Genomic DNA, 18,379 nt, shown 5'->3' with positions numbered 1-18,379 from the left:
CATCGCGCCACTCCTTGGTGTGTGGAGTGCCTCAGGGTGCGATTCTCTCTCCGATGCTTTTTAACATCTTTATGCGCCCCCTCGCCCAGCTTGTCCGGAGTTTTGGGCTGGGTTGCCATCAGTATGCTGATGACACCCAGCTCTATCTGTTGATGGATGGCCATCCTGACTCGGCCCCAGACACACTGACCAGATGTCTGGAAGCTGTGGCTGGATGGTTACGTGGGAGCCGGTTGAAGTTAAATCCTTCGAAGACAGAGGTCCTCTGGCTGGGGCGGGACGATATGGGATTGAGGGGGCAACTCCCATCTCTTGCGGGGGTGCAATTAGTGCCAGCACCGTCCGTTAAGAGTTTGGGTGTAATCTTCGATACCTCCCTTTCTATGGAGGTGCAGATTACAGCTATAACAAAGGCGGCATTTTTTCATCTCCGCCAAGCTAAGCAGTTGGCCCCTTATCTCTCTCGCCCTGACCTAGCCACTGTGATCCATGCGACGGTCACCTCCAGACTGGATTATTGTAACTCGCTCTACGTGGGGCTGCCCTTGAGACTGACCCAGAAACTCCAGCGGGTGCAGAATGCCGCGGCGAGACTCCTTATGGGGTCTTCGCTGCGAGATCACATTCATCCGGTACTATACCAGCTGCACTGGCTCCCGGTGGAGTACAGGATCAGGTTTAAGGTGCTGGTTTTAACCTTTAAAGCCCTATACGGCCTAGGACCCTTGTACCTACGGGACCGCCTCTCCTGGTATGCCCCACAGAGAAACCTACGGTCTGCAAATAATAACATCCTCAAGGTCCCAGGCCTCAGAGAGGTTAGGCTGGCCTCAACTAGAGCCAGGGCCTTCTCGGCTGCGGCTCCAATCTGGTGGAATGCTCTGTCACAAGAGACTAGGGCCCTGCGGGACTTGACATCTTTCCGCAGGGCCTGCAAGACAGAGTTGTTCCGCCAGGCCTTTGATCAGGGCGCAGCCTGACTCCCTCCTCTGGCAACCTGCACAGAACTTTGCTTAATTGGTTGCCATCAATTTGATTTAATTAATTTTTATAATGAAATATTTTTAGATTGTGTGATTATTTGATTTTTTGATTATTTGATTGTTGTTAGCCGCCCTGAGCCCGGCTTCGGCTGGGGAGGGCGGGATATAAATAAAATTTATTATTATTATTATTATTATTATTATTATTATTTGTTAAATTTTAAATTTATTGACTGTTTTGTCTGTAGTGAGGGTAGTTAAATGGTGTGCAACTTTTCTTAATATTGTACTAAGTACAGAAAGTTTTGTGTAAGTCTCCAAAATTCTTATTAGAAAATTGACTTAATTCTCAAGCACTATGTGGTAGTAAGATATCAGTTATATACAGGATACCCAAGCACCTATCCTCTGCTAGATCAGGAATTGCTTATGCGAATGGATGTTGTGCTTATGGTTCCTGATTTTAACTCCCTTATCCAGCACCAGATGCTCCTTATGTGGTTCCCATTGCTGGACTGGGAATTCCATACACACCCTTTAGCAGATTTCTGACATTGTCAGCTTTGACGAAACCAATCAAAGAACTGAAACCGCTGAACAAGTGATTGACAATGTCTCATCTGACAGCATCAGCCAGCTGGTGGGTGGGTAGGTACATATAGATCAGTTTTGGAACTGAACTATCTCTGAGCTCTTTCAAACAGGTCTTACAATACTAATTTCTTTATTGTGTCCTTTGGGGGCAGAGGATGCTGGATGTTGGGCTGTAATTTTAAATAGGCTATTTAGTCTTATACTGTGTGTATATATATATATGTGTGTGTAATTTGATACTTGCTTGTTTTATATACCACAGAATAAAGTATCTAGGCAGTGAACCTAACGCATCCATAAAACAGCATAAAAGTCCTTAACATTTGGAGAGCGAGCCACAATAATGTGTGTATTACACTATACATCAGAAAAGGCTCATGTAAACAGAAGGGCCTTAAAAAGGCATTCAAAACAAAGTACAGATGGTGCTTGCTTAGTATTGTATTGTATTGTATTGTATTGTATTGTATTGTATTGTATTGTATGTTTCTCAGGTTTCTCACCTGCCCTTCAACATAAGGTCCCAGGGCAGGTTACAATAATAGGATGTACAGCTACAAAACCACTGCAATGATAAAATATCTAAAACCATTCCAAATGGAACAAGAACGATTAATAGTCAAGGATTTCCACAACTGGTTACTTTTATATTTCTAGCTACATACTTGTAGATCCTACATAATGCATAGATCCTGCTTTGTGTGCAAAGGTCCCAGCCTCACAAAGAGTCTCAAGGCTAGCGTTGCGTTGGCGGTGACAGCTCGTGTGGCAAACCACGCCACACTGCTGGTTGAGGGGGCAAAGAAGGAGAAAAGACCATAACCTGAAGAGGAGGAAGGGTGCAGAGTTCAGAGGCCTCACTTTAATCCCTCCATCACCTAATGAAGAGTCTCCCTTCAAAAATTGCTCAGTTTATTTTGTCTTCAATGTAAGCAAGCACCATCAAAACTCCTCACAACCATCCAGTATATGGGACCATTTAATATTCTGTAAATACTAGGTGCTACAGCATTAGCAAATCTAAGTTCTTTTTAAAAGAAACCCATCACCCAATATAAAAGAGTCTTTTCCCACATAAACTATATTCTGGCCTCACGCTTGATGGTGCAAATCTTGAATAATATTTTGCTAAAAATAAAGCCTGCTGTCATGAATTAGAGAAGGTGCTGTTTCGTTAAACCTTTCCCACTTCATTTTGAAGGTTTCTTCTACAAATTTGGACATGTTGTACTGGTCTCCCCCCATACAGCAGCAAGTTTGTCTAGTGACTGGATCGCAATAAGGTTTCCCTGTGCATCACATTATATGCATGTGCTGAAAAACAAGCAATTGTGTGAGACACAGAAGATTTCAGGAGGGCATTTTCCTGAAACCTGCTGGGCCTGGGTTAAATAAGGTCAACTACATTGTGTTGTTGAATTTGCTGTTTATCAGATCAGGATGTACTGCAACCTCACGAAGTGACTCACCACAAGAGTAGCTTTTCATCCTCCACTAGCCTAATAATGACTTAATGCCAGCAATTCTGGTCTGTGAGTGTAATTGACATGGAGTAGTTCAGAAACAGCTGATTTTAGAGCTGGAAAGAACCTATTAAGCAATGGTGCAGCCTTACATTCCCCAACACTCCTGAAATCAACCATTCCAGTTTTTTGTTCTTGTCCTCCTGTTTGCTCTTAAACATTTCAAGAGCTGTGGTTTCTTTGCATTCTTTGAAAAACACTAGAACAAGCCTTAATCATTGAACAAAGTTGTCCCCCCCCATTCAACATACATTTTCTCTTCTGTCATCTGTTTACTAGTGCACCACCCAAAGTAATGGATGATGTTAAACTATGCACAAACAATGGCCATGCCCACTTTAAGCATCTCTCAGTTGTTCAAACAAGTCACAACCAACCCAGCCCTATAATCAGTTCATATAGTTGACTAAACCTCTTTGGTTGGCCTATGTTTTCTTCTGTCTCTGCTGGAAATGCTGGTGGTTTTTTGTTTTGAAAAAGACATGAGTATGTTTGCTCTTTTTTTGTTTTTGTGATCATTAATAATAATAATAATAATACCCCACACATCAGGCTGGGTTTCCCCAATCACTCTGGGCTGCTTACAGCATATATCAACACATAATAAAACATCAAACATTAAAAACTTACTGATACAGGGCTGCCTATTAAACTATGTCTCTGCAAATGAGGGGAAACGTTTATCTTCCTCATGCATCCACGCCAGCTCCTTTCTCTTGAATTGCAATCCTTTCCCACTTTTTTGCAGAGTTCCACATTGCAACTTTTCAGTTTAGAAAAAAGGTAAGGGGGGCATGATAGAGGTTTATAAAATTATGCATGGTGTGCAGAAAGTGGATATAGATAGCACCCCCCCCAATAATACTAGAACACAACGTTATCCAATGAAGCTTTACACTTGCTTACGTCAAATCACATTTTCCATTTTAATGATCATACACCTAGTTCAGAATGATCTTTTTGTAGTTCCTCATAATCCCCCTCTTTTTGTTACCCCCATGAAGAACTTGATGTCATCTGCGAATCTGGCTACCTCCTGGCTCAGCCATAGCTCCTGATCATTATACATACGTAACTTAATACTGAGACTTGGGGGAATACACAACTGAACACCCATCCATTCTAAAAACTCCATTCATTCATGTTCTCTGCTTTCTGTCCCCTGACCAATTACTGATCCTTAAGTGGATTTCTCCTATTCCATGACTGCTAGGTTTACTCAGGACTCTTTGGTGAGGGACTTCATTGACAGCTTTTTTAAATCCTGAGTACACAGCTAAGTACACTTGATTATTTGTATCTATAGGCTTATTGTCATTTTAACAGGTTAGTTAGACTAGACATATCTTTACAAAATCTATGCTACCTCTTCAGCAAGACTTGTTCTTCTATGCCAGGGGTCAGCAACCTTTTTCAGCAGGGGGCCGGTCCACTGTCCCTCAGACCTTGTGGGGGGCCGGACTATATTTTGAAAAATAATAATGAACGAATTCCTATGTCCCACAAATAACCCAGAGATGTATTTTAAATAAAAGCACACTTTCTACTCATGTAAAAACACCAGGCAGGCCCCACATATAACCCAGAGATGCATTTTAAATAAAAGGACACATTCTACTCATGTAAAAACACGCTGATTCCCAAACCGTCCATGGGCTGGATTTAGAAGGTGATTGGGCCAGATCTGGTCCCCGGGCCTTAGTTTGCCTGTTGTTGTTGTTGTTTAGTTGTTTAGTCATGTCTGACTCTTCGTGACCCCATGGACCAGAGCACGCCAGGCACTCCTGTCTTCCACTGCCTCCCACAGTTTGGTCAAACTCATGCTGGTAGCTTCGAGAACACTATCCAACCATCTCATCCTCTGTCGTCCCTTTCTTCTTGTGTCCTCCATCTTTCCCAACATCAGGATCTTTTCCAGGGAGTCTTCTCTTCTCATGAGGTGGCCAAAGTATTGGAGTCTCCGCTTCAGGATCTGTCCTTCCAGTGACCATTCAGGGCTGATTTTCTTCAGAATGGATAGGTTTGATCTTCTTGCAGTCCATGGGACTCTCAAGTTTGCCTACCCATGTTCTATGCGCTTGGTAACCATATCTTTAAAAATGCATTCTACTATTTTTCCTGGAGCAGACATCACATGAACTGGTCTGTAATTTCTTGAATCTCCCAGGCTTCCTTTTTTTAAACAGTATTACACTGGCCAGTTTCCAGTCCTTAAATATGGAAGCTAATCTTAGGGACAAGTTACATATTTTTGTTAGAAGATCACTGGTTTCACATTTGAGTTCTTTAAGAACTCTTGGGTGGGTGCCATTGGACCCAGTAACTTGTTTGTTTTAACTTGTCAATAGCCTCTGATTTGTCTTTTGAATTGTCTCTCTAAATTGCCCCTATTTAGGTTTATCTTCCCATGGAAGGGGAAGATTTTAACTATTTTTCCTTTCATTCTTTATATTATTTTTAATAACAAAGTAAAAACACCTTATATAGCAAAATAGTGCAATTGTAAATAAATAAATAAGTCAATAATTAAAACCTGCCAGTGGAAAAGAAACTGGCACTGAGAGAAATTAAAGAGGCTATTAGCCACTAATCCTTCAGTTTTGGCCAACAGGAAGCCATAAAATGAGCTGAACCTGCAAATGGGAAGCTTTAAATTAGAATTAGAAGGGACTTTTGCTAAACGGACTTACTTGGGAATAGAATGATCTTTGCCATGATAAAATACATTCATTGTTGTATTATAGTGCTATATTAAGTACGCCAGCCCAATATACTTTACTGCCTGAGATAGAACAGCAAATGACACTCTCCCCTCCCCAAGTCAAGTTACCCAAGACTGGCCAAGTTATTTTGCTACCTGAGGCAGAAAATCCTACAAGCACATCTAATCAATTAAATAATCAACCATTTGTCACCCTTTCATGACATCCCAGACCAGCTGTTTGGGGATAACTGTTCGTTCTGCCTAATAGTAGCATCAGCTCTACACTGTTTATAGTTCACTTGCAACAAATTATGAATATTCACTAGTATATGAAGGCTCTAATCTAAAGCTGTATATGAAGGCTCTAATCTAAAGACTTCTGTCACCATTTTTTAATGAATGAAGCATAGGTAAATGGCATTCTTCCAAATATCAGGCCCAAACATTTCCCTACTGATACTCACAATGATCTTTATGTTCTCTGTTAATGGGAATCTATAATCGGGCTGCAGTAACTGGTTACAGATCTTTTTAGCAAATCTCTGGTTTTGTTTGGGCTGCCTCTTGGACATTTCAGCATGAGTAGGAAACTGAGTTAGCACTGAGGTATAATCAGCTATTATTGTCTAATTATGGTTATTAGAAATCTGTCCTCCAGACTTTAGGGAATGCATTTACCGAGTAAGGAAAATTCTTAAATTTTTAAAATGCCCAGTTAATTCAAGGTATATTTTTTTGCTGGAACATATACAGTTCATTTTATATTTTTTACTTTAAAAGTTTCAACATAATATAAGTGATGTTGAAAAATAGTTCTTGAATTGCTCATAACCTTGGCTGTTTCCTAGTCTGAGAGAATGCCTAATGAATGCATTTTGAGAATGTCAGTACAATCCTTTACATGTGTCTATTCAGAAATAAGTCTTATTGAGTTCAGTTGGGTTTACTGTCAGGTAAATAGGCATAGCGTGGGACGCGGGTGGCGCTGTGGTCTAAACCACAGAGCCTAGGGCTTGCTGATCAGAAAGTCGGTGGTTCGAATCCCTGTGACGGGGAGAGCTCCCTTTGCTCAGTTCCTGCTCCTGCTGACCTAGCAGTTCAAAAGCACGTCAAAGTGCAAGTAGATAAATAGGTACCACTCCGGCAGGAAGGTAAACAGTGTTTTCGTGCGCTGCCCTGGTTTTGCCAGAAGCGGCTTAGTCATGCTGGCCACATGACCCAGAAAAACTGTCTGAGGACAAATGTCGGCTCCCTCGGCCAGTAAAGCGAGATGAGTGCCGCAACCCCAGAGTCGTTCGCGACTGGACTTAACTGTCAGAGGTCCTTTACCTTTAAATGGCATAATACTGTAGCTCAAAAGCATATTTTCACAATATATAAGTTATATTTCAAAGTTGTTGGGGGTTTTCTTTGTTTAGTTAAAATTAAGAGATGTATTCAGCAGAGAAGTAAAAGCCATTCTGGATCACCACTCTTGCTCAGATTTAATGTTTGCTATTTCTTCTCATTCTTTCTCGTGCCTTTCAGAGACTTTGGTTTTGAGCATGATTTATCTTCACACAATGAGGACAGTTAAACTGAAGCAACCATCTAAAAACCTCATTATTTGTGTAGGTCAGGTACATTTCCCCAAAACGGGTAATACAGATTTTCTGCCCAGTAAGCATATTTTATAACCCATCATTTGGAGACTGTTTCCCTTTTTTCTGCTCTACTGAAGCTTAACAGTTAGTCTACCCAGTGCCTTAATTTTGAAACTTAAACTCACCTACACTTAATTTTTGCACCACTACACTGTGGATTTATACACTGAAGGTTACATCCACTGGTTCCATGGCCAGAAGGCAGCTTGTGCACACAATCTTTCTCTTCCTCCTCTACAGCTCCTGTAGCCGCAACACCTCTCCAGAGGGTTGGGGACCCTCCTGACTGCTTTGAGAATTTTCTGATACCAGGCAGAGGAATCTTGCAGACCGCAGAATACTTCTTGTACAAGGTTTTTCTGCCGAATTTCAGGAGATCCTGCCTTCCCTGCTGCTCAGGAGGGGCCCCAATTTTCTGGAGAGCCTTTGGGGGGGGCTCAAGAATGGCGAATCTAGTCCAGCATTCCGTTTTCACAGTGACCAACCAGATACATATAGGCAACTGGTTTTTAGACTTCTTACTGCCTGCAACTATAGAGGCAGAGCATAGCTCTGAATTAAGCTACTTTCCAGAATCCCCCTCCTGGATCCCTTTTTAAAAACCAGTGTTACAATGGCTGATTTCCAGTCCTCAGGTTGAGTTCTTTGAGAACTCTTGCTATGTGGACTTCGTGGTTTGTCAGCTTTTGTTTTGTCTAACAGACTTGTCAATTAGGTCACCACAATCTGCCTCAGACTGCCCTCCTGCAAAAGTTAGCTCAGGCACTGGGATCTGCCCTATATCGTCTGTTATGAAGTCAGGTTCAAATAATTCATTCAGCTTCTCTCTATCCTCCTTTAGTACACCTTTGACTTCTTTGTCATCCAAGGGTCAAACTGCCTCCCTAGATGTTCTCCTGCTGTTAATATATTTAAGGAATGCCTTGTTGTTCTGAATGTTTTCAACAATGTGCTCCCCCCCAAAAAAATTTTTTTGTATCCCTTACTGTCTGCTTGCACTTTTTCTTTTTGCCTAAGTTTGTGCTCTCCCCCCCCCCTTTACTTGGTCAAGACTTCAGTTTTTTGAAGGAAGCCTTCTTGCCTCTAATAACTCATTCGGCTCTGCTTGTTAACCATGCTGGCATCTTCTTGTTCCTCACCTTTCTTGATCTACAGCATACACTCCAGTTGATCTTCTAATACCATGCTTTTAAAGAACTTCCAACTTACAAGTGCTTTGAAGTGCTTTAACCCCCTTAGCTTCAACTTGCTTTTTACCAATATTCTCATTTGGGGGCTTAGTTCATGGTAGGTTCATTGTTGCTTTTGAAACCAAATGTGACCATACTGGATTTTTTGGGGCAATTGATCATTAGCATGTGTATTTAATATAAGAGCATTCTAGTCACTGCTCCCAATTAGCTCAAACTTCCATCGCACACCAGGTCCTGGAACACCACTCAAGATTAAGTCCAGGGTCACTGATCCTTTGGTCGGTTCCATGACGAACTGTTCTAGGGCACAGTCATTTAGTGTATCTAGAAATTTTACTTCTTTGTCATGACTGGAACACATACATAGCCAGTCTATGTGAGGGTAGTTGAAGTCATCCATTACTACAGCATTTCTACTTTGGGATGTTTACTTGATTTCATTCTTCATTTTAAGGTCTCACTTCCTGTATATCCTTCCCTGTCCTTCCTCTGAAGCTCATATCCAGATATACCCATGTTGCACCATGTCTCCTTGTTCCACCAGGTTTCTGTTATGCCCACTATATCAAGGCCATCGTCTAAGACCAAGTCCTCCAGTTTACCCTTCTAAGTTCTCTGGCACTTAGGTTATCACCTGTAGTGTGTGGGCCTCTCTGAATTGCTATTCTGTGTCCCTGCACTCAAAATGCCTAGCTGTACGGCTTCCCCATTCACATTTTCATCAGTGTTATCTTCATCACAAGGGAGACTGGACCCTCCTCAGCTCCTGTCAGCTTCCCCCCTGCAATCAGAGGGAGGAGAAGAGGGAAAAGATCAGTTGTGCAAATTGCTTTCCATTTGTACAATCATTGGGTACAATCCAGAATTTAGATTTAGCACATTGAAGCAGAAAATCTAGTTATGAAAACTTATTGTTCCTCCCCCCATAAAACAATGAGGTCCAGGAATAAAGGTATAGTACACCTGAGGCAGCATTACTCACAAGAGCCTGAAATGGGAACATGTGTTCTCTTTCCTGAATAAGCCTATGAACTGGATCCCTAAGGTGTTTATGGTAGCTTTAATAAAGCTTGAATATTCTTTGTGGTTCGCCTTTTTCTGTTAATCACACTGCTAAGCACAAAAGCTGTGTTATGTGCAGAATGGTTGAGTTTATCCCTAGTAGAAAGGAAATATGTTTGGTATCTACAGAACAATAAGAGTTTGCTGCCTGGCTGGTCAATGCTGGATCAAGTTCACATTCCCAAGCTCCCTCTCTCCCACCTACATATGCAAGGGGTGGAAACACAGAGGAGGGAGGAAAGGTCCGTTCTTGCACAGGGATGTGAGCTGAGACTTTCCTAATATGGACACAGCTGAGCCTGCATTATATTAAAAGCCTATTTTAATCTGGGCCTTGCAAAAACATCCCAAGAAAAGCAAAGAGATTAGCTACCAATTAACTCTTGCTCTGTTTTCTTTGGCCATCCAAAACAATTCAAGGAGAAGAGAAATATGCTGCCCCTTAACTGCTTTTATTTTAGAACACTTCAGCAGTCGTGTTGTTCCTTGTTTACTGAAGTTCTCACACAAATATTCAGTGTGAACATTTTCCTCTGTATACAGTAATAAACAGTAAAAAACACACACATAAAAGAAGTTTTTTAAAAAAGGAACAATAAATTTCAGCCATTTGGCTGCTGATTTATAAAGTATATAAGGTGGCTGTAGAATTTAATGTGGTGGTGAATAGCCACTCCAGGCTCCTAGCTTCTGTTCTCATTGTCCTAAGAAGCCAGAAAATACCTCCCAGGATTCAAGCAATATAGCTCCACAGGGCAATGCATGTCTGCTCATTTCAGAGAAACTCTTATGATGGCCATTTACAGTAAATACTTACACTCCACCCCTTTCTAGCTCTTTGCCAAGATTTTCAGTCTCTGGAGACTTCTGTCATGCCAATAAAAGAGGGCAGCTGAGTTCACTTCAGACAGCGTGACCTTCCTCAGCACTGACTGTTTTCAGCATCAAAGATCCTTGATAGATTGAAGTGGAGACGGTGTGGTTGCAAATACAATAGGTATAAAGAGATGCCTGCCAATGATAGCCTTCTATTGATTCTAGAGATGTTCGTTAGCAAGCATGGCCACAAGCACTTCAAAACACTTCTGTAGTTGTAATACAAATCTATTATTTCCAAATTATAAAATACAGGCATTTGGGTTTTTATTATTTAGTTGGGATTGGCTAATAACAGTAAATGATGCTGGTCATATGTGATCCTGTTTAGATGGCCACCATGCTACAACCAAATGTTTATACAAGCTTAACTCTTATTTCTAAGCGTGATTCTTGAGTATGTTTGTGGGAGATCATAGGCACATACAGAAAATGTTGCTGGAATTGTTATTTTTTAAAAATCATTTTCATGCTGCCTTTCTACCTAAAGAGCACGCAAGTCAGATTACAAATTATGTAAAACAGTAAAGGGGGCATTTAAAATTACACTGAGTGACATGTGTTTTGTTTTTTATATGTAGAGCACTTAAACCGAGTACTTTGAAGGGAGGCAAGGCTCAGAGTCCAATTATAACTGAGATGCAAATGAGAAAGGGAGCTGGAAAACTACGGTATGTGATGTGCTGTATTCCAGCCACTCACAGTTTACTGCATACTCCTCAAAGAAAGAGCTACATGTGGACTCAGGCCTGGCTGATGACAGATACTACCCAACAAATCCTTGGGGAAAAGCCATACCTTCATGGCATAGCATGTGTTTTGCATGCTGAAAACCCCAGGTTGAGTCCCAGTTAAAGGGATCAGGTTGCAGGTGGTGTGATGATGATGATAATAATAATAATATTAATAATATTACTTATATCCTGTCCATCTGGCTGGGTTGCCCCAGCCACACTGGGTGGCTTCCAACAGAATATAAAAAACATAACGAAACATCAAACTTTAAAAAACTTCCAATGCAGGGCTGCCTTCAGATGTCTTCTGAAAGTCATATAGTTGTTTATCTCTTTCACATCTGATGGAAGGGCGTTCTACAGGGAGGGCACCACAATTTCAAATTGATATTTTATGGTACATTTCAAGACTGTTTGGCATTCAAATAATTTTCACTTTTTCTTAAGACTAAGAATATAAAAAATAGGCGTGCCATCTGTGCTCTTCACTTTGAGGTGCTGTATCTTCATGCGATGCTAACACACATCCCCGTTTAATGTGATTACCCATCTCATTCACTGCCACTGTTCAGTATAAACTGGTGATCTTCCCAGAGCCACCTGTTTGGCTGCTATTGAGAACAGGATGCCACACTAGATGGACTGTGTGGTCTAGAAGGGCAGCTCTTATTATTGGTGCGTCGTCATAGCTGATCTAGAACTCATATCTCCTTTTAGAAACAGCCTTTTCCTTGCTGCAAGGCTATTCCCATTGCTTTGATTCATACGCATATCCAATTATGTCTGCATAATAACCACACTGTTATCACATATTGGGCCAGAACTGAGACAGTGAAATGCAAAAGGACTGTAGTAACCCTAAGGATCAGGTTGTGAGACTTTAAACCTGCTGGGCCACAGGAAGCTGCCTTATATGGAGACCGTTTCTGGCATGCAGTTTTTCCATGTCCTACCTGCAGAGCCTGGGACCTTCTGCACGCAAAGCATGCTCATATAACCTCTGCCCTCTGAGCAGTTCCTAGCACTAAATAAAGAAATGTTAACATTAGTAATGTATGTAACTTTTCTGTAGCATTTATAAGATAGAAAGTGATTCACACCACTGATTTGCATAATTTGAACATGTTGCATTTGTCTGAATAAGGGAAACCTGGAAACTGCTAGTTCATGAATCTTATCAGTCACGCTGGGGCCACATTATGTGGACTGTGCGAAAACTACTGTTTCTACAAGCATTTTGAGTACAAATGTGGTAATAATTAAAAGACCAAACTATAGGGGTGGGGGCTAATCACATGAATTCCAATTAAGTGGTTAAGACCAATTTTAGGTGGGCCACGTCAGAAAAGTAGTTTCCATTTAGCACAGGTAAATATGTGTAAAGAGCACCCTCCAGTTAGTGAGGTTGGGTTAACTTGCTCAAATCTGCTCAGTGAGCTTCATGGTGGAAAGGTTCTTCAGCATCCAAATGCAACACTCTAGCAAACTAGAATATACAAAGTGGGACTTAGTTCATGATGGGTTCTTTGTTGTTTTTGGACCTGAAAGCATTGGTAGATCGTGTACCAAACATGTGCTTTTCAACACCCTTTCCTTTGATTATTGCCTTTTTTCCTATTAGCCTTTGCCCATGAAATGGCATAATCGTTAACAAGTAGCAGCTTTCAGTTACTACTTGTATCCTATTATATGTAAAAATAAAAAGCTGAAATAAGATTTTCTACTGTGATATCTCCATTAAGTCATTCTTCTTTGAATAATATATTTCATGGTAGTGTTGCTTCTATTTAAAGCAAGGAGTTTGATCTTGGCTTTGATCTAAAGCTTTTGATCTTGAAAGGTTATTGTGGTAATAAAGAAAAGGGCAGGACAGTATCTTTTTAAAAACTAAAAGCAGTAAAGTTAAAGAGGTGGTCAAGATTTAGTGTGCTCTCATTTGACATACATTTATGTTGTGACATCTGTTTGTAAATGCATCTGAATTCTATGTAGGAGAAAGTCTGCTTTGTCTGACTTTTCAGAAGTACAGATTTCTTTTTTGACCTTTCAGGGAATTCATAAATGCACATGTAATTTAAGTGTGCCAAGTATAATTATTCCAGAGTTATGTTCTTCTTTGCACATAGAACTGGAAAATATGAAAGCACAGCCCTAAATGTGAAGTTTAAAAAGTCCAGCTCTTCGTTGCCAGTGACTTCCAGTGGTTTGAAGTTTTCCTTGAAGCCATCAGTTTAGCAAGCAAAGAACCTTGAGTTTTCATGAGTATCATGAGTCTAGACATGTTTACTTGGTAATGCAAAGTTCAGTTGCATTTACTCCCAAGTAAGTGTGCACAGTATAGGGTTGCAGCTTTAAAGCAAAGCACTGGCTTTGCTGATCTGAGGCCTGATGGAGGAGTCAGCTGTGGAATGCCCATGACTAATAGAAATGGCAGGATTCCAGTTGCAAAAAGCAAACTTAATGCTTGCTTTTAAGATGCACTTCAGAGTCTCCATGGGATTCATCTGATACAGTTCTGGATTCCACAGAGGTCAAGGAGGTATCTGGAGTGGGGAGTTTTGAGTTATTATTTGCATTGCAATGTATTTTCAACAATAAGAAAGTTAGAAAGTTTGTTAAAATACTTCTGGTTGGAATTAGGGCTGATAATAGCTGCCTGATGATGGCAAATAACGCATTACAACAAGCATTCTAATACAAAATTGAATGGTATAATATGAAATACGTAGCTCTTGCTTTTCTCTCCTCCCTCTATTTCTGCAGCCTCTCTTTTTCCAATCTGTATTTTCAGCTTGTATCCGAAACATATTTATCTGTATACTTTATAGCAGGAAATGATTGTTATTTTTCTCCAGCAATGTGAGATTAATTGAGCCGAGCTCAAGCGAGAAACCGTATTTTTCCTTTATGGGCGGAGAGCTGAAGTTGAAAGAGAGAGATTTGCCCCTGGTTAGCTGGCGCTTGCTCACTGTTCGGGGATTTCTCTGTGTAGTTCGGCCTGGACCGCACAATTGTATTCCAGGCTGATCGCATTGACTCTGCTCAAGCCTCGTGTGCGTGCAAGACCCGACAACCTGTCGTCTGCACGCAGTTTTAGGGAAACTTCGGAGGGAAGAGGGTGGGCAGTTTGCTGGCAGCGAAGGATTCCAAACCGAGCGTTTTACGCAAGGCAAGTGGAGCTGGGCGCAGAGGAGACAGACAGACGGACGCTATAACATTTGAATAGTGACGTGAGCCGCGACTGCCGAGCTAGCTGCTCGAGAGTAAGTCCCCCCCCCCTCTGTACCTTTTGGCGACGGGTTGAACAAAGCCGATCGGTCTCTGTATACCCTTAAGGCAAGCTCCTCCTCTCCTCTGATCTCGGAGGCTGGAACACGAAGCGGGAGGGGGGGGTCCCCTCCTTCTCTCGTAGGTGTTTCGTTTCCTAAGGAGGTCCCTTGTGCTGCGTTGCAAAAAGAGGCACGGCGGCACTTCGCTCTTTGCAGCCCGCGTATGCAATCGGGAAGGGGCGTCCATAGCCATCCCTTAACCCAAGCGAGAATTCTGCGCCCAGGGCGAACGCAGCCAGATCCCAAACCGCGCGTGCAAATAGGAGGAAGACGCACCAAACGAAGCGCGGGGAAGTTGCTGGTCGAGTCAAGGTAGTGCTTTCTTGCGCGCCCGCCTCTCCCTCGTAGCGAAAAAGAAACGAGAAAGAGGTGGGCCAGGCTAGGACTTGGGAAATGTCTAGGTGAGAGGGACTAACTAGCCCGATCCCCGAGCTCTTTTGGTTTGCTGCGCGGAGGTAAATAAAGAAGCGGAGCGGTGAAAGTTTTTGCGCCAGATCTGGGAGCCTTCTAAAAGAATCTGTGCATCCGATCTCGGGGAATTTGGAGGCGAGGGGCAAGGAGAGAGCGGATCGCACCCACCCCCCCAAGCGAGCTGCCACCTAGAAAACCTCAGTAAACTTGCACTCTATTTGTCTTTCCCATCTAGCCTTTGCTGGAAGAGAGTCAGGCTTGGCAGGATTGTCGGCTAGCCCAGCAAGTGAACGAAGAGGTAACACGCTTATTTTGGTTAATAACAGCGTTTTCTAGGCTTACTGTTGTTTTTCCTATCCGTGCCTGCCTTGAGTCTTTGCTCTGTAATGTTCCCTTCAATTTATATAAAGAAGAGCGTCACTTTAAAATCTGCTGTTCCTTTATATTAACTCTGATAATACAAGTATGCCTTAGCATACTTCACATAATAGGTTCTATTATGTGAAGCTGAAGGTGTGAGAAATGGGCAGCATTTTTTAATTTTTTGAAAAAGTGCAGCCAGACCCATAGACGCTACTTGGAAAGAAAGTCCCATTAAGTCAGTGGCACTTGTTTTTAGAATGCTCTTAGAATTTTGTGGCTATACAACAAACTGTTTTGATATAGCCTGGTCTTTTCTTTATGTTTTGAGTAAGAGTGCTACTGCTCTTGTCTGCATTTGAGCAACACACACAATTTACTGCATTAAGATGGGGGGGGGGGTGGAATCCCTTTAGACCAGGCACAAATTACTAAATGGATTATCCAAGAGCATGATATTGCAGACTGGAAAAGTGCTTTTCACCCCCTCCCTCCATTTTCCTCTTCTTTTCCTTTTCCGGTGAAGCAATGGAAAAATGTGTCTTGAGTCTGTTTATAGTTTCTTACTCATGCTGAATAGTTGTACTCAGGTTGCCTCTTCTTAAGAAAAGCTCTATGATTTTGACCCGAAGGTTGTAAAATGGATTCAAGTAAATCAGAGAGCCAGAAAAAGCAGCAAAAGGAAAAGGGGATGCGAAGAAGTTGGTTTCCAAAAGGTATGGGCTCCAAGCGGGCATCTCTTCTATATAATAACCCAAGAAGTTAAAGACAGAAACTTTTAAACGATACGGAAACAGTACAACATAAACCATAAGTCTGTGTAAGCATTTGCTAGATGGAAGTATCATTTTGTCTAGCAAGATTTCTATAGAATACTGTTTGATACACTGCATTCATACTCACTGTGCTGTCCTGGTGGAATGGAGAGCGTTTGAAATAGTTTTTAGAGAAAATGAGCACCTTCTCAGTAATTTTTTATTGGCTCTTTATACACCCAGATAAAATGTTTCTGCCTTTGAGAACAAGTCTGGTCGATGTCTTAGAGATACAGAAATGAAGAATATAGCAAATAGGTACATTGCAGGTTTCAAAATAGACAGAAATAAATTGTTGGTGGCTGCATGTATAGCTTTAAGGTGTTCAACAGGTTTGGTGCAACCCAGTCCTGCTTCTATGTAAGTCCATATTAAAAAATAAAAATAATACAACTATTGCAAGCAGTTCTTAGCAGACTGTACACTCAGAATTTGGAAGGGTTTAAGGAAAGCATGAAAGTTTTGCCTGGTGGGTGCTTTATTATTATTGTTTAGTTTGAATAACATTTCTTGTTTCAGCAAATAGTATTGCCACAAATACGTTGAGTTGTGCTATATGTTTGCCAGGATATTAGTTATGGATGGCCTAGTCCATGACTAGTTAAGCTGAAATATTTGGATTTAAGGTGGTTTGCAGCACAATCCTGTGCATGTTTTACTCAGACGTAACCCCACCTTTTAGTGGGATTTACTCCTTAGTCCAAGCGCCATTGAAATAAGTGTAGCTGGCAGCCCCCTCCTAGACACATTTACACATAAGTCTTACTGATTTTTTTGCGCACAGAATATGCCTCTGCCTGATTTTCAGCAAACCCCATGTCTTCTGCAGACACCTGCACCATGGCCCAACTCACCCCATTCTGTAGGGTTCTCTGACCCTCAGGAGAAGCTGTTTTTTGGAGGGGGGCGGAGGCTGCCAGGGAAGGAGGGTCGAGAAAGACACTTCCTACTCACCCCTTCTGCCATTAGTTTTTTGGACCCAAGCCAAAGACTGTGACTTAACTGTTTTGTGAATTGGACTATTGTTGTACAGTGTAGATTGATGAGTAAGTATCTTGTCGTGTGTTGAATGGCTTAAAACAAAACTGCTTCTCAGAACACTTAGTAGTAAAAATCCAATGTTGAAACACGCTAGAACTTCTGTAAAACTGTTTTTTCTCTTTTAGAAAAAGGCTTTAGGGCTTTCTTTCTTTCTCTTTCTTTCTTTCTTTCCTCCCTCCTTTCTTCCTTTCTTCCTTTCTTCCTTATTATTTTGGAAGGATTAAAAAGGCAATGTGTTACTTTGCAGCCTGATGATTCATTGCTGGTTTTGTAGCCAAGTTCTTGCTGGTAGTATGGCTGCCAACTCCTGGGTTATATTGCCTTAGTATGGGCATTACTGTATTCGACAAATGTTTGCGGATCGTACAGCTCCTTGTGGTGTAGTGGTGGGAGATGGACAATGGAAGAACTGAGGAAATGGATGATTATAGTTCAGTTTCATTTTTGTGATAAAAGATGTGAGGGAATGATCCTCTGATTCTCAATCAATTTGCTAATATTAAATTGCAGTCTGCCAGGATATTACATATTTAGCATGTACACAGAAATGGATTCGTATTTCCAAGGTGGGGTTTAATTGCTTCAGCTGAAGGTTGCTTCTGCCTGCTGTCACTATAAACAAGTTTGTTTCCTAAGATACTGGAGCATTTTTTGTACAGATAAAATTAGTAAAATAGTATAATTATTGTAGCGAATACTAACAAGAAGCAACTAATGCTTCGTCAAGTTCCAGAATCATTAATGTTACAGGTGATACTTCAACGCACTGTTGACTAATGGATATGCTCTTCTTTGTCACAAGAAAATTAAATGAAAATGTTCAGATTTTTTTGAATACTGGAATTCACACCAAATACCTGCTGCTGTTTTTAATGTTTGCATGCTTGAAGTGACTTTGGAACCTACAGTTCGCAAACTCTAAGAACTGATGTGCATTGCTACTCAGACCCAGGAACAATCTTCCTGCTTCATTTAGGCGACAATCCTAAACCATCTTAATGTAGAAAAAGGGCCCTTTCTTCCGTTTGACTTAATTCACAGTAGATATTATTACAATTGCAACCTAAGGCATTCAGGTATTCCATGTGATTTGGTTGCCATTTTGTAAGCC

The 18,379-nt window shown here is 41.4% G+C and overlaps 1 protein-coding gene and 1 long non-coding RNA gene across 9 annotated transcripts in view; one reads left to right on the top strand and one right to left on the bottom strand.

The window, feature by feature from the left end:
- Positions 1 to 18,379, top strand: part of AOPEP (aminopeptidase O (putative)) — a 179,921-nt gene that overhangs the window by 86,624 nt on the left and 74,918 nt on the right. For 5 of the 8 annotated variants that reach the window (XM_080972540.1, XM_080972537.1, XM_080972539.1 and 2 more), the window contains 2 exons: positions 15,288 to 15,350; positions 16,045 to 16,128. The exons of 1 other annotated variant lie outside the window; for it this stretch is intronic. In XM_080972540.1, the coding sequence (XP_080828666.1) occupies positions 15,288 to 15,350; positions 16,045 to 16,128 (147 nt within the window). Of the gene's footprint in view, positions 1 to 11,159; positions 11,250 to 15,287; positions 15,351 to 16,044; positions 16,129 to 18,379 lie in introns of those variants that run through there. 2 more of the 8 variants (XM_080972543.1, XM_080972541.1) reach the window with 2 other exon arrangements.
- On the bottom strand, positions 1,216 to 14,951 carry LOC308458452. Its single transcript, XR_013977428.1, has 3 exons — positions 14,599 to 14,951; positions 12,266 to 12,336; positions 1,216 to 9,421 (listed from the first exon to the last, which is right to left on the bottom strand). It is a non-coding gene; the product is annotated as an uncharacterized lncRNA (long non-coding RNA).

Source organism: Podarcis pityusensis (genome assembly GCF_964106645.2).
Source record: "Podarcis pityusensis genome assembly, chromosome: 11".
In the NCBI taxonomy this organism is placed as follows: Eukaryota; Metazoa; Chordata; class Lepidosauria; order Squamata; family Lacertidae; genus Podarcis; species Podarcis pityusensis.
Note: the sequence above shows the minus strand (reverse complement) of the source record. Positions and strands in the feature narration are given on the sequence as shown.